This window comes from Paroedura picta, chromosome 3, assembly GCF_049243985.1.
Source record: "Paroedura picta isolate Pp20150507F chromosome 3, Ppicta_v3.0, whole genome shotgun sequence".
NCBI classification, from domain to species: domain Eukaryota; kingdom Metazoa; phylum Chordata; class Lepidosauria; order Squamata; family Gekkonidae; genus Paroedura; species Paroedura picta.
In genome coordinates this window covers 160,592,393-160,606,574 of record NC_135371.1, presented here as the reverse complement: position 1 = coordinate 160,606,574, position 14,182 = coordinate 160,592,393, and the positions used below count along the sequence as shown (strand labels likewise).

The 14,182-nt window shown below is 50.2% G+C and overlaps 1 protein-coding gene across 2 annotated transcripts; it reads right to left on the bottom strand.

Moving 5' to 3' along the window:
* Positions 1-5,188: 5,188 nt before the first annotated feature.
* On the bottom strand, positions 5,189-9,716 carry HOXC11 (homeobox C11). Of its 2 annotated transcripts, none has more exons than XM_077329049.1 (2): positions 7,910-9,716; positions 5,189-6,471 (listed from the first exon to the last, which is right to left on the bottom strand). In XM_077329049.1, exons 1-2 carry the CDS (start codon positions 8,617-8,619, stop codon positions 6,240-6,242), a joined length of 942 nt encoding a protein of 313 aa, XP_077185164.1. In that variant the 5' UTR covers positions 8,620-9,716; the 3' UTR covers positions 5,189-6,239. The 2 variants fall into 2 exon arrangements, with proteins under 2 accessions (XP_077185164.1, XP_077185165.1); XM_077329050.1 differs by having other exon boundaries at positions 7,914-9,713.
* Between the last annotated feature and the right edge of the window lie 4,466 nt (positions 9,717-14,182).

Genomic DNA, 14,182 nt, shown 5'->3' with positions numbered 1-14,182 from the left:
GCATTTCCCTGGGCTGTTCTTCTCTCAGGCCAGAGGTTAGAACAACAGTGAGGCGATAGATCCCTCTAAGCTGGGCTCCTGCCTCCATCGGTTCCGAAGATTCCTTGCTAGTTGCCGTGAGGATTCCCGCCGAGGCGTTCAGCGAGGGATCTTTGCGCCAAGGCAGAACAGACTCCCCGGGCTCCGAAGGGTCGGGAAATCGGCCTGTCTCCCCCGAGCACCAAGTTCTGGGGGAATTGCGTCGGATCCTGAACTTGCCCTCCACACCGTGGGATCCATTCCTTTGAGCCACCCTTTGGGGGGGGGGTCACGATTATAATATTTTTCGGGGAGGGGATAGCTGTGGGGATCTGCTCAGATACCTCTAAAATCATTTCAATACACCTATAAGCAGATTTAACTCCCAGCTTCCCTTCCGCCAAGGAAAGGGACACACATTCGTAGGATCAGAGGCAAGTTCAAGAAAAATAGGAAAAAAGCTCGGGGAGGTGGGGGAGAGAAAATCTATGAATTCTGTCTCTCTCTGTTTTTTCACCGAAGAGAAAAGAGAGCTACCTTTCGCCCGGCTACCATCAACAACGCGATCAATTTTCAGTTGTTGCAGCAGAGAGGTTTGGAGGGGGGGGGGACACATTCAGATCCAACACTTTTAGGAGGCTGCGAGCCGCATTCTTGCGGTTTCGAGTTGTAATTGCGGGGATATCAAAAGCAGAGGGACGTGCTCCAGTCGAACATATGCTGAGCATCCGTCGGGTTCTCCGACCTTTATGAAAAGCGTCAAAACAGGGCCTTAATGAGACGCCATCTTGAGGCGTAAGTGTGAGTGGGTGTGTTTGGTGTAAGTATTATAACCCAAAAGTCTTCTTGCTTTCATTGTTTTTCTTTTTTTTTAAGTGGCAGAATTTGTATGATTATGTCAAGTCGACCGCCTCCCGAAAACCACAGTCCTCCTCCCCCCACCCCGGCTTCAAACAAAAGGAACGCTTAACGCCTTCGCCCACAAATTCACCTTTCCAATATATATATATAGAGGCCTTCTAGCCTACCTCCCTTTTATCTAATTTTGTACTCATCAGAGGTATTTAAAAAAAAACACGAGGTAAAATTAATCGTACATTCAATTATGCATGGTTAGGGGGAGGCAGGGAGGCTTTAACGACCCACAAGAGTCTCTGAGCGGCAGAGCGCTCCGGCAAAACTGGAAAGGGGAAGGTATTTTATTTACAGGTCTCTTCGCCGGAGCACAGAGGTGCCCCCCCCCCCCGCAGAAGTCACTTGCGAGCAAAGGAACAAAGTCATTCCCCTTCTTCTGCCCCCACCCCCACCCCCACTCTGCCACGGTGCGACGGTGAGCTGCCGGGAGACAGTTCGGTCGGCTTCAAGTCCACTCGCCAAAGCCACAGTCTCTGTCGGGGAGGGGGGGGGAGGGCTTGCTTCCCGGTTTCGTCCTGGCCAAGTTTCCGAAGCCAGCCTCGGGTCCCCGCGGAACTTCAGGGGGCAGCTGGGCCCAAGGCGCCGGTCCTGCGGGTCTCGCCTTGGATGGCCGGCCAGGGTGACGCTGTCTACGTGATGTCACTGGCGAGGACTCGCCCCCGGGAAGCCGGGCCTTGCTACACAGTCAAGTTTATGGTGCCTCCACTGCCGAAAGCAAGAGGCGGCGGAGATTCGCTCTCCGCTGGGGAAGCTTCGGCCGAGGAGCGCGGGGGCGGCTGTCTCCGAGGGTCTGCACAGCCGTGTTCGACGGGGCTCAGGCCCTTCCGACCCCAAGCGAAGCAAAATGGGTAGAGCACGGGCCCACACAAGCACCCACCCACCCGTTCTCCCCGGTCTTCCTCTCTACTTGGGGGGGGGGAAGCGAAAGGAACCCCCCACCCACGCGCAGGACGCGGGAGCTGTTTCCCCAACGCAGGAGGCTGCTTTCCGAAGCCGGAGAAGACAACCGCTGGCCTTCGCTGTCCTCCCGCCGAGAGCGACCATCTCCCAGCCAAGCGAAGTTTGAGTCCAGGGACGCCAACAAAGTTTGGGGATCGGCGCTCCTCGGGCATCTCGGCAAGGGTGGGCGCGCACGGAAGCTCCTACCTTGAGCAAAACTTTGTTGGCCTTAAAGGGGCCGCCGGACTCCCACTGGGGCCTGCTGCTCCAGCCCCACTCGGCGACCCACCTGAATCTAGCTCCCAACCAAGGCACCTACTCGCGGCTCCCCACACGTTGTGCAAGGACTCCGGGCGGGGAAAGGAAACAGGTTGGCTCGCAGGGTGTTTTGCGCGTCACCCGAAGAGGTCCCTCGCAATTAGCCTGAGTATCATTAACGTGGCTTTACACCGCCGCCGCCCAGCCTATGAGGGAGCCCTCATCCGGACGGACCTTCCCAGCGAAAAAAATACAGTGGCCGCATGCAAAGCCTCGAAATGCCAGCGAGGAATCTTAAAAAAAAAAAGGGGGGGGGGGAGGAGGAGCAGGAGGAGAGAAAGAGAAACCCGGGAAGGGGGGGGGGGGCTTGTAAAACTTTTATGCCAAACAAAGTTATAAAAACTTTCCATGCGTTAAGATATCAAAAGGTTTATAACAATAATAAAGCGCGTATGTGCCTTGCGTGGGGGCGGGGGGCGGGGGGGGGGGGAAAGGTTGGGTGCGTGTTTGCCTTCTTGCAGATACACTAAAACCACGGCGCTGGCTGAGTTAAATATTAAGCGCCATAAACACCACGCCTGGTTCGAAATTTGTATTTTTTGTCTGTTGTTGTTGTTGTTGTTGTGTGTGTGTGTGTGTGTTTTAATGTTCTGGCCACCAGCCCCCCCCCCCAACTCAGTAGGCGGGGACATTGAAAAGGGGACTGCGGGCCCTTCTGATTCCGGTTTATTACAAAAGGGTTAAAGGTGCTGGCCTTGACTCCATTGAAGTTCAAAGACATCATATATTCGCATTTTTTTTCTTCTTCTTGTGGAGCCCCCTCCTTCTCCCCCCCCCCCATGCAACAAGCATAACCTCATCGGACAAAGCCGGCTTGACTCTTGGCGCCTTCCGTCTCCAGATCCCCAAATGTAGAGAAGAGAGAGCCGGAACTCCACTGCAGGCTCAAAAACTGCACCGTCTTCCTAAGGAAAATGGTACCTTTACTTCCCCAGCGAAACGTCCTCCCCCCTCCGGAAAAAAAAAAAAGAGCCGAAGGCACATTAACGGGTTATCCCTAGCTCGCACTGCTGGTTAATACCCTTGTAAAGTCCCACATGGTCTATAAACTTGGATTTTACAACTGGCATTCCATTTTAGCTCGAGAAAACTTTGAACTAGGCCTCCAGTTTCATTGTGTCGCAGTCCCAGCAAAAGCCGGGGAAGGGGAGGGGGAAGGGGGAGGAAGGGGGAAGGAGAGGGGGAAGTGAGAGCGTGTGGGTGGGTGGGTGGGTGGGTTTGAGGGGGAAAGAGCTGGAGGAAAGCTCAGCTAAGACACCCTGGTTTGTTTACTATTTACTGCGGAAGTCTTTCTCGAGGGCCAGACGGGGTAATTAAGGGAGGGGGAAAAATTAAGCTGTTTAGGGCCGCAGTCTTTATTACAATGTCTAGACGAGTCGCCCCCTTTGTCCAGACAAACTGCCACAGTTACGGGATATTTGTGGGCTTTTAAACCTGGCCGATAAGCACCTTATTTTGCCTAGATCTAAGTTCGGCCTAACCCAGGAGAGGATTCGAGAGCCCTTCTTTCACCAGAAGGGGTTGGCTCCGGGGGGGGGGGGGGAACAGCCCTGTTATTCCCTCCTCCCCCATCTCCCACCGTAGACCCACCACCATGTGTGGGGCGGTGAGTCCCACTTTGCTTCCAAAGGTGTCCCGACCCTTCTCGGCCATCGCGGAACCGTCCTTTCTAAGGAGACACCTGGATTAGGCCTGGCGGGCCCCTTTCGCGTAGAGGCCTGGCGCTATCCTTGTTCGCCAAAGTGGGGGGGGGGGGAGGGTGGAAGAGAAAAAAAGATGGATGAGGAGGGAAATGGAGGGGAGGTCTAATCTTATCCCTGCATCTCATGTAATGAGAAACACTCCTGTTAACATCACCCTTTTCAGATAATATCATGGCGAGAAGGAAGACGGGTCTATCCATAAGGCTAAAGTCTCTCTCTCTCTCTCTCTCTCTCTCTCTCACACACGCACACACACACACACACACACACACACACACACAGGCTCACCCTGATTTTTTGCAAACTAAGCACATTTTTGAGGGCTTTTCTCATTGCTGACGAGTCAAACCAAAGAGACAAGATCAAAGAATGTTCATTGGACAGGATAGTGCTTAAAAAGAAAGAAAGAATAAAAGTAAAAAAAAGTTTCCTTGCCCATGGACGGGGGAATATAGTTTGGTTGGAGCTTGTCCCTTCGCCCTGAAACCCTCCTGAGACATCCGATGCGAGTCATACAGATATGCTTCAAGAGCCCAGAGGGACAAAACACACAAATCGCGATCCCCCCCCTCCCCGATTTGTTTAAAATTTGGATCCCAAGTTAAAGCACTGGACGAAGGCGCCTTCTTCTGGCTCTCTCTCCCTCGGAAAGCCAATCGGGGAGGTTTCTGCCACGGAGGGAAGCATGCGTACGGAGCTTAAGGTGCAAACCTAAAATAGCGCTTCTCTCCAGTGTCCGGGAGTTGAACTTGTTTTGTTTTAAAGAAGCATTTAAGGACTTGACTTTGCATTTGCGCATTGTGCAGGGAAAGGAGGGGGGGAGTTCCTTATCCTTGACATTACAGAAATTTAGACTTGGGGACAAGTCACCTCCATTTGAGGGTCTGCTCATTAAGCCCCCTCTTTTAGCCTATTGGAATAGGTCGGGGGGGAGGGGAGAAATAGGAAAAGAAATAAAAAGATTAAGTGCATTGGGAAAACAGACAAAGACATCTGGAGCCAAGCACAGAACTGTATTACTGGGCCAAGAATTTCCTATAAATTTAAATGCAATGATGAAAAACAATGAACTCCACAACAAATGTCTAGTTAAACGCAGAAGACTCATATTAATTTGGCCCATATCTCATATATATACCTTTTTGGGTATGTATATATTTATATATAGAGACACACACACTTCGGTATTTAAAATTCTATAAGAAAGTCCATACCACACTGACCGCAATGAGTCTTTTAAAGAAGGAAATACTAATAAAATGGTCAAATAAAATCATGATGTAGAACAGCTTGAAATGTCTTTATTTGCCACAGAATTTCACAGAATTGCCCGGGGTTCACTCCTTTACATACACAAAGATTTTGGGGGGAAAATTCTTTTTGTATAATGGCGAATGTTTTTCTTGGTGGTGTCGGTGACCTTGCTGCTGCTGTTGGTCTCATGTTGAGGGCAAAGAAAAATAATGCATTTTTATATACTATTTAAGAGACAGTTATTGCAAATTTATTGTCATCCGATCCCCTTCCTCCCGGCCCATCCCCCCAACCCCCTGCCCGGACCCCCGGATGCAAAATAAAAATAAAAAATAGAAATCCGGGACTGCATAGAATATGAACATAGAAAAAGATACAATGAAAATCACACCATTAGAGTGGTACGGATTCCTGGAGTACTTTAAATAAGTTTTCAGACAAACGACAGTCCTTGGCATGTACAGCAGTGGAACTCTGAAGGGAGACATGTGTACGTGCGCGTGCGTGCATGCACAGGTGAACACGTGTGGGTCGATTCGCACACACAGCCCCCTCTGCGTGCACCCTCACGCAATGCCCTCCTCCCAGTGAAGCGCAGGGAGTCTTTGGGGGGCGCTTTTGAGTAGCCTGATCATCAACCCACGTTTGAGAATCAGGGCGCAAGCAATCGGGAGGTGCAGAAGAGAGCTCGGCGGTTTCTTGCATCGAACCCAGACCGGCGTTGAGGCAGAAGAAGGAAAAACAATCGTTAAAAAAAGGACATAATCCCAGTTCTTCGAGACTAAACGTTAAATTAAAAAACAAAACAAAAAACGCAGTTCATACAAGTCTTCGAGTCCTTTCAACGTTTAGGTCATGGGGGGCGGGGGGAAAGCTCGTGTGACGCCTTCTTGTGGTTAAGTCGACCAGGTCCCACACCTTACAAAGAGAAGGAAGGAAAAGGCTTGTGGATCGCCTCCCACAGTCCAAGCCCGGCTCGCAGCGTTCCTTCTTGATACACCGAATACTTCAACAAGCAAGAGAAGCATTTTTAATTATTTTTTTAAAAAATAAAATAAAAACAAAAAAAACAAGAACAAAATCAAAATAGGTTCACAATAAGGGATTTCCAGAGAAATACTGCAGGCGGTCTCTGCTTAGTTTTTTTTCTTTCATCCGTCTGTTCTGAAACCAAATTTTAACCTGTCGGTCGGTGAGATTCAACATTCTGGACAGCTGGAGCCTCTTCTCTTTGTTGATGTAGACGTTGAAGAAAAACTCCCTCTCCAGCTCCCGATTTGGAATTTCGAATAGGGACATCGCTTCTTTCTCGTGCGGGGGGTACCTTGAGCAGAAGAGAAAGAAGAAGGAGGAGAGGGAGGGAAAGCACAGCCAGGAGGCTATGAAAGTGACCAAGCCAATGGAACAGCAAATGCCCTCCATTACCTCCCCCCCCCCCCAATCATCACAGCACATAGATACAGGCGCATTTGGATGCACAGCTTGTGCCATGTGCAGGATCTCAGCATGTGTGTGTATAACAGCCATGAGGACACTTGTCCCTTTTAAATATGGGAGACATGAGCATCGAAGGCCGGGGACGGGGGGGGGGGATGCTGCTTTCTAAGCTACTGCAGCAGCAACAATGGCTGCTGGGGGGGGAGATGAGGGATCCACCGCAGCCATGGGATAGCCAGGCGTTCAAAGGGCAGTTCTGCAGGACCCCCCCCCCCCTCTGTCGAGTCAGCATGAACCATGTTCCAGCTCTAGGAACCCGGGGATTATGTCCTGCATAAGTTTTTCATTAAGGGGAGTGATACCCTCCGCAGACCCGCCGCACACACCGAGACCCACAGAGAGGGGAGAGGCACAGGGGGGTTTGGGGGTGGTATTTTTTTTTAAAGGAACTAAAATCCAAGCAACAGATCTGAACAGTGGGGGGGGGGCGGGGAAGAAGGGACAGAACTGCTGCCCGTGGTTCCCTGCATCCAGCAATGGATTGGCCAGTGCATCTGGTCCGGAGCGCTTCATTCACATATGAATGGAGAGGGACGGACCTCATCAGGGGACACTTGCTAGACCGGTTGCTTTGATTCAGATTTTTTTTTAAAACAGCAACAGCAGCACAATCCCCAAGCATTTGCATGCCCCCCCCCAAGCACCTTTAACAACAAAATAATGTTAAAAGCAAACCCAGAAATCCCCTTTAGATTTCTTATAGGGGAAACAAAGCACGGTCCGGAGATACCACGGGACTGTGGCCTCCCCCTGCCCGGAAAATGCACTGAATTCACTCTAGACACGCATTTTGAATTAAACATAAATAGAGAGAAAGACCCCTCTCTCCCCCCCCCCCCCAAATGCATCTCTCAGAGCCTCGTCGACAGGACAGGAAGCGCGCGCTTGTGTTCTGCCCAATTGCCTTTTACCCCCTCAGAAGCCCGGGACCGAATCCTTTTAAAATGCTCGTGTAAGTTCATGATCAAAGTTAATATTTGTCACCATGGTGCGCTTTTAAAAATTTCACAGACTTCGGGAGATACTGTGTCTGCCGCCCTAACATCTCCATTCTCCCTCCAAGAGCCTTTTCCCCCCCTCGTAAAAATCCTTCTCGTTGCAAGAAAGAGCTTTGTAGGTTATAATAAAATCCTTTGAATGCTTATAAAACTCCACATAAAATTTGACCGACAAAACAGCGGGCTAGTCCCTTAACCTTTCCCATTTACTGCTCCGCTCTGCTCTGCTCTGCGCTGCTTGCTCGCTCGCTCGCACGCGCTGGCTACCTACTCGCGCTGCCGCCTCCGCCGCCGCCGCCGCCGCCGCTTTTGCTGCCTTCCTTGTGGACGGAGGAGGAAGAGGCAGAGGAGCCCGGGTTGGTGTTCTCCTCTTCGTCTTCCGGGTCTGCGCCTGCCTGGTCTCCGCGGGATGACAGCGCGCCGGGCTGGGCGTCGGGCTCCAGCTTGCTCTCGCCCTTCTGCAGGCAGCTCTCCGGCGGCGTCTCGGTGGCGCAGTAGGCGTTCTCGAAGAAGCGGTCGAAGCCTTGCGGCAGGACGCTGTTCTTGTTCATGCTGGAGTAGAAGCCGGTGGGCGCCGGGTGGTTGGCGCCGGGGTGGTGGTGGTGGCCGTACGCGCCCTCGTTTTTCATTAGCATTTCGGTCATGGTGGCGGGCGGGAGGCAGTCGCGGTGCATCAGCTCCTCCGCCGAGTAGCACGAGGCGTAATTGCTTCTAGGGTGCCATTTATTGGAAGGGTCCAGCCCGTAGGAAACCTCCCGCACGGGCTGCACTTGCGAGAGGTTGGCGGAGTAGGGGTAGGAGATTTGGCGCGAGGGGGCCTGTGGCAGGAAAGATGACACAGTCGAAAATTCGGGGACGTAATAGGTGCAGCTGGGGAGGTAGAGGTTGGAGGCGCACCCGGCTCGCTCGCCAAAGTCGGCGCTCCGCTCTTTGCGCGTCTGCGAGCAGAAGTTGCCCAGGTTGACTGAGTTAAACATCTTTCTCCTTTTCGCGCTCCTATAGATAGATGTTTTGGATCCGATGTGCGGAGGGGGAAAAATTTGGGAAGGCGAGATGACGCGCGATCCGTCTTAGTCGCTCTCTCCAGGACACGTGATCCAAAGTAGATATTGTCATATATCAGTTTGGAGCACTTAGAAGCGTAGGAGTGGTTCACTTAGGTAAGATTCTCAGAGGTTCAAACGATTGGTTTCAAAACACCGCAGAAACATTATGAAAATCAATCGCAGATTTGTATTCATTTTCTTCCAGGCACACCCCCCTGTAAGCATTCAAAGTGGTCGGCGAGTGGATGGCTTGGGACCTCTCTCTCTCTCTCTCTCCCTCTCTCTCTCTCTCTTATTTGGATTTTGCCTTCAGTGGTTCAGGAGGATTCGGAAATGGGTATGAGGTGGGGGTAGCTCAGGGGTGGGGGGAATAAGGGAGGGTCTAAGGGATGTGTTAACTGTAATTCTTTCCCCCCTTTCACTTTCCCCCCCTCCCTTTCCATGCTAGTCACATTTTAGGCGTGATCAGGCATATTCTGTTTCTCCTTTCTTTTTTAAAAAGGCGATCTAACTATTAGAAGCCCGGGGGAGTGGAGAAAGATTCTTCTGTAAGTTTTCCAACCTTTCTCAAGCTTTAAGTTGAATAAGGAGGGCCTGTCTCTCTACAGTGTGGGGGGGGGGTTTAAAAATGACGGACAGACGGACAGATACCAGTTGGCAAGTTTCTAACCTTTATGGGTGAACTGGATCCCTCCGTCTGCATCTCAGGTATGCAGCAACCTGATGTGCGCCAGAGAATGTCCCCTTCTGCAGCAATGCCAAATGCCACAGTAAACTTTTAAACTTTTTTGGGAGATCTAAGCCCAAACATCGCACCCATTGAGGCCTGGCATTGCGACTCTGCAATATTCAAACTAGGATGGCTACAGACCAGGGTGCAGACAGAAACCCATGAATGAAGTCAAAGCTTGCGAAAGATCTGAACGTTTACTTAAATATTTATTATGTAAGAGTAGTATATTGAATATTTAATGCAGCTGTTTATTGTCAATCAATGAAACTTCCCAATGCCTGGCGAGCTATAGCCCGCCGGCTAAATTAACAAAAAAGGTGGGGAGATGTGGGGGAAATTAAGATTAAAATAAAAATAAAAATAAACTTGCCTTTGCATTTGGTGCCTTTTGAGTCTCACCTCCCCACCCCGTTTCCCGAAGTTTAGAGTTGGAAGAAGGGTTCCCCATACCACGTCCAGACAACTGCTAACCAAACGTTTCTTCCTCTAAGTCGAATTTGGAAATCCGGGCTTGGCAAGGCATATCAACCTTCTGGATGGTCGTCAGGTAGCCTGCGAGTCCGATCGGGGGAGAATCTCCAACTGGGGTTCGGGGGGGGGGGTGTGCTTACAAACCTTCCAGTCTGTCAGATTAACTCGAGTCCGGAAACTCGCTCAGCAAAGCGGGGTGTTTTTTTTTCTGTTTTTGTTTTTTTGCTTTTGGACAGAAAGCAATAATGCTAATAACGCTAATAACGCTAATAATGCTAGTGATGATGCTGATGCTCATATAACACATCTCATACTTCTGCAGCATCTTTGTGCCTATCTCGGGTTGCCCAGGTTGCCGCTTTGCTTCAGTATTCTGGGGAAGGGTGTGTGTGTGTGGGGGGGGGGAGACCCTTGCTTTGTTTACAATAGATTCCTCCGGCCTGAACCTTCCTCGCGGGCTCCAGCACTGGACAGTTAAAGAGCCCCATAAGCAAATCCACATAGCATCAGGCGGGCGAAATGACTTTACTGGCGATAGCCTGTCAATCCGCGTTCCCGTAAATTAGCCTCCTAAGAACAAATAACAAAGCCCAGAAACATAACAGGCAGCAATACCGGGATATCTGAAGGAGCCGGGACTGTTTGGGAACGCGATGGCTCGTGCCAAGCACTTCTTTTGGGTAAGTCTGAGGATGCCTTTCCAAACGCAGAACCATGGCCGGTCCCCCCCCCCCCCGGAAGGCGAGAAAGCAAGAGGAGTTTGGAGGACGGGACGGGACCTCGTTGGCCCTCTCTCTTTCAAGAAAAACGATGGCTTCGGAGAGATAGGTAGCTCATGTGCCTTTTAAACCAGCAGGTAGCGTCTAAACAGCCTTGGGTTTACAGGCAAGGAGAACGATAACAGTCGTAAAACATCTTTCACACGCCCAGGGAAAAAGAGAGAGAGAGAGAAAGAGAGAGAAAGGATGACTACACAGACCCCAAAAGAACATCAAATGAATAAGAAAGGTGCCTGGGGGGGGGGTTCATAACGATCCCAAGGAACGAGGGGAAGAAAGAGCAAAACCCTTGCAATAATAATCATAATAATCATGGGGAAGGGGGAAGGGATACCCCTGGCCGCAATCTCCCTTTGCAGACGCCTCGGACATCTTTCTGGAACCTGGTTGGGTTATACTGGGACCGTGAAAGATCCTTCAGGCAATACCCAATCTGAAAGATGGCGGCCGCATCCTTTTACCCTGACTCTAGTCATTCCGCCAACCTGAATTTGGGGTTATAGTCGCACTGGGCCCCAAGGTGTGGGGTGGTGGCGGCCTTGGGGGAAGAAGCCTTCCATGCCGTGTGCAAAGATCACGATTTCCAGCTCGCCGGGGCTCTGCAAGCACACCTCATTGCCAAGGCAAAAAGGAAGAAAAAGGGGGGGGGGGAGGGGAGAGGGAGGGATGCTAGAAATCTGGGCTCCGCCAGCCAGCCAGCCACCCACCTACCCACCCCCAGCTTTTACGAGTTAGATGTTGTTTTTGACCAAACTTTTAATTAAGCTGTCAGGCAGCCTTCAACTTGCCCTTTTACGGAGCAATATTAGAACAAATTATGATAATAAAGATATTCTTTACCAGGGTCATTATTGTTTGCCTCCCAAGACTTTAGAACCTCCCCGGGTAGTGAATAATCCCCTGCTTGGGCGATGATATCGGACCTGGGGTGGTGGTGGGGCGGGGGGGGGGATGAGGCGTGTGGTAAGGACAGGAAGCGCCCCTTGTAGAATGCCTTGGCCCCCTCCCCAGTTTGGAGGGGCAGAACCACTTCCCTAGTCTTATTCGGCTGGGCCGGCGACAAACCGAAGGGGTTGCGGCGGAAAGCGTGCAGGGGGGGGGTCACCCTCTAGGTGTGCCAATCATGCCTTGCTCCGAATAGGTAGATACAAGCCAAAGCAAGCCTCGGAGCCCCTCGTGTTTTTTAAAGCCAGGTTTAAAGGCTGGGATTTGTCGACTTCCTGCGAAGAGGCACAGAGAAGACAGCTGTGGAGCCATAGCACTTGAATTTGAACCACCAAAGTCAATTCCCTGCCTACCATAAAACAGAAGAATGAAGGCTGAGAGTCTCACATTCCTTTTGGTCTCCACTTAAAAAAAAAAAAAAGGGGGGGGGAGCAATGAGTATAAGGCAAATAAACCGTAAGGTCTGCTAAGATCTTTAATCGTTGATAGATTTCATTTTCGCAGCCAAGAATGACAGGGGCGTTGCTTCCCCCCCCCCTCTTTTTTAAATGGCTTTTTAAAACGGGAGGCGAAAATAGGAACCGTAATACTAACAACAGCAGTAACAATGGCTTTAGGAGTACTTGGGACAATAATAGTACTGATTTTGGATTAAAATCTAACAGTACTAGTAGCAGTGATCATAATATGAGTCGAGGTATTAAAACAGCCCAAGAAGGGAATGCGGAGAGTTTTCTAAGATGTCCCTATGGTGAGGTGGCTTGGAAGGAAGGAAGGAAGGAAGGAAGGAAGGAAGGAAGGAAGGAAGGAAGGAAGGAAGGAAGGAAGGAAGGAAGGAAGGAAGGAAGGAAGGAAGGGAGAGCAGCTATACATCAGAATATAGGATCATGTCAATTGTCAATCAGGACTTCAGTTGTGTAATTACACATATGCCTGTGGATCTGGGTGGCTGCGTGTGACTCTCTAAGCGTAGATCAACACTGCTTTGTGCACAGATTTGCAAATACATCAATTAATATCCGCCTAATACATAAATTAATATCCGCCTGGTGCCACCAGATCACTTGCTTCATACAGCGAGGGCACGGTATATCCTGCAATGTGGTGGGTGGGAGAGTGAAGGGCGCAGCATAGCAATTTGGGCAAAACTTTTGAAGGAAACATTCTTTCTTTGTGGCTCCAAAAGGAAAAGAAAAGAAAAAGGAACTTCGAAAGATCCATGGTCCATTACATTTGTGGCGGACTTGGCCAAAGAAATGCAACCATACAGGGGCTTGTGTACAAATGGAGACTGAACTTTGTCGAGAGTCCAAGTTGGATTGGCACCGGAATAAACATTCGCCATCAGGAAGCTGGTTTATCTTCTCCGTCTTGAAGTTGTGAAAGAAAATGTTAAAATGGGATTAACTTTTTTATTTGGGGGGGGGGGAGTTAGAGCGAACTTCTGAATACTTAGGTTTACACGTAGGTTATGATGCCCCATGGGATTTCCTTCATGGGATTTCTCATGAGAAACTCTATAGGGTGACCACGAAAAAAAAGTTTCCACCATTTAGTATATGCCTGCCTATGGTTATGGAATTGTATACGGGCAGAGTAACACGTACACAAACAGAAACCGATTAAAAACAGGGCAATTTGTGTTTCCCTAGCATTCTAATGGTAGCCATATATATAATGCCTACATCCGAGGGAAAGCGACGTAAACGAGGCCAGAGAAACTAAAGTATTCGGTTCTAGCGTCTTTCCCCCCCTAATGACCTTGAGGCTTCTTTTCTTGTTCACTTTTTCCACGAATTTAGTGAAGAAACAGGAGCGGTTAACTTGGCTGTCTGTCGACATGAAGAGCAGGAGAACAAATTCTGCTGTGCAGAAGAACAAACTATGTAATGGTGGAAGGGGCGCAGAAGAGCCACCCAGACCTCTGACGCCTGTGACCTTACCCAGTTCGCCTACGCATCTGAATGACCTTCCTCGTAGGTAAACACGTGTGGATTCCCATGCAAATGTGCTCGGGATTTCCGACTAGCAATGGCGCGGCCTTTCTGGGTTTGGTGCGACCACAGTGTGATCACTTCCTAAGGAAAAATAAAACCTCGAGAGCATTTAAATCAAACCCACGGGCACAGCGGACCTTGCGCCAGAAAAGCGGATTATTCTCCTCGGCCTGCGTGTTCAGGAAATCCGGGGCCAGAGACAATAGCTACAAGTAGGAAGCCCTTAGAAAACCTTATTGTCCCCCAATGGCAAAGATAAATTTAATTGGATATAAGCCAGCCTACTAAAGACGACTTCATAAGCTGCGAATGAGCCAAAGCTTCAGATCTTCCACAGACCAGGGCTGCAAGTTCAAAATCATGTGGACCCAATAAAGATAAAAGCTGATAAACTGCTTTGCTTCCCAGCCACACGCAAAGTCAACACGGCGCCTCGTAAGGGCTCCGAGGGCTGTCCCTACTGGAGGTCCCACACTGGATTCTTCCCCGGACATTCCTGATGGAATAGAAGCCGCCAGAATGGTGCGGATCGCTAGGGATGCCTGGCTCGTTGGACGCGAAGCCAATTC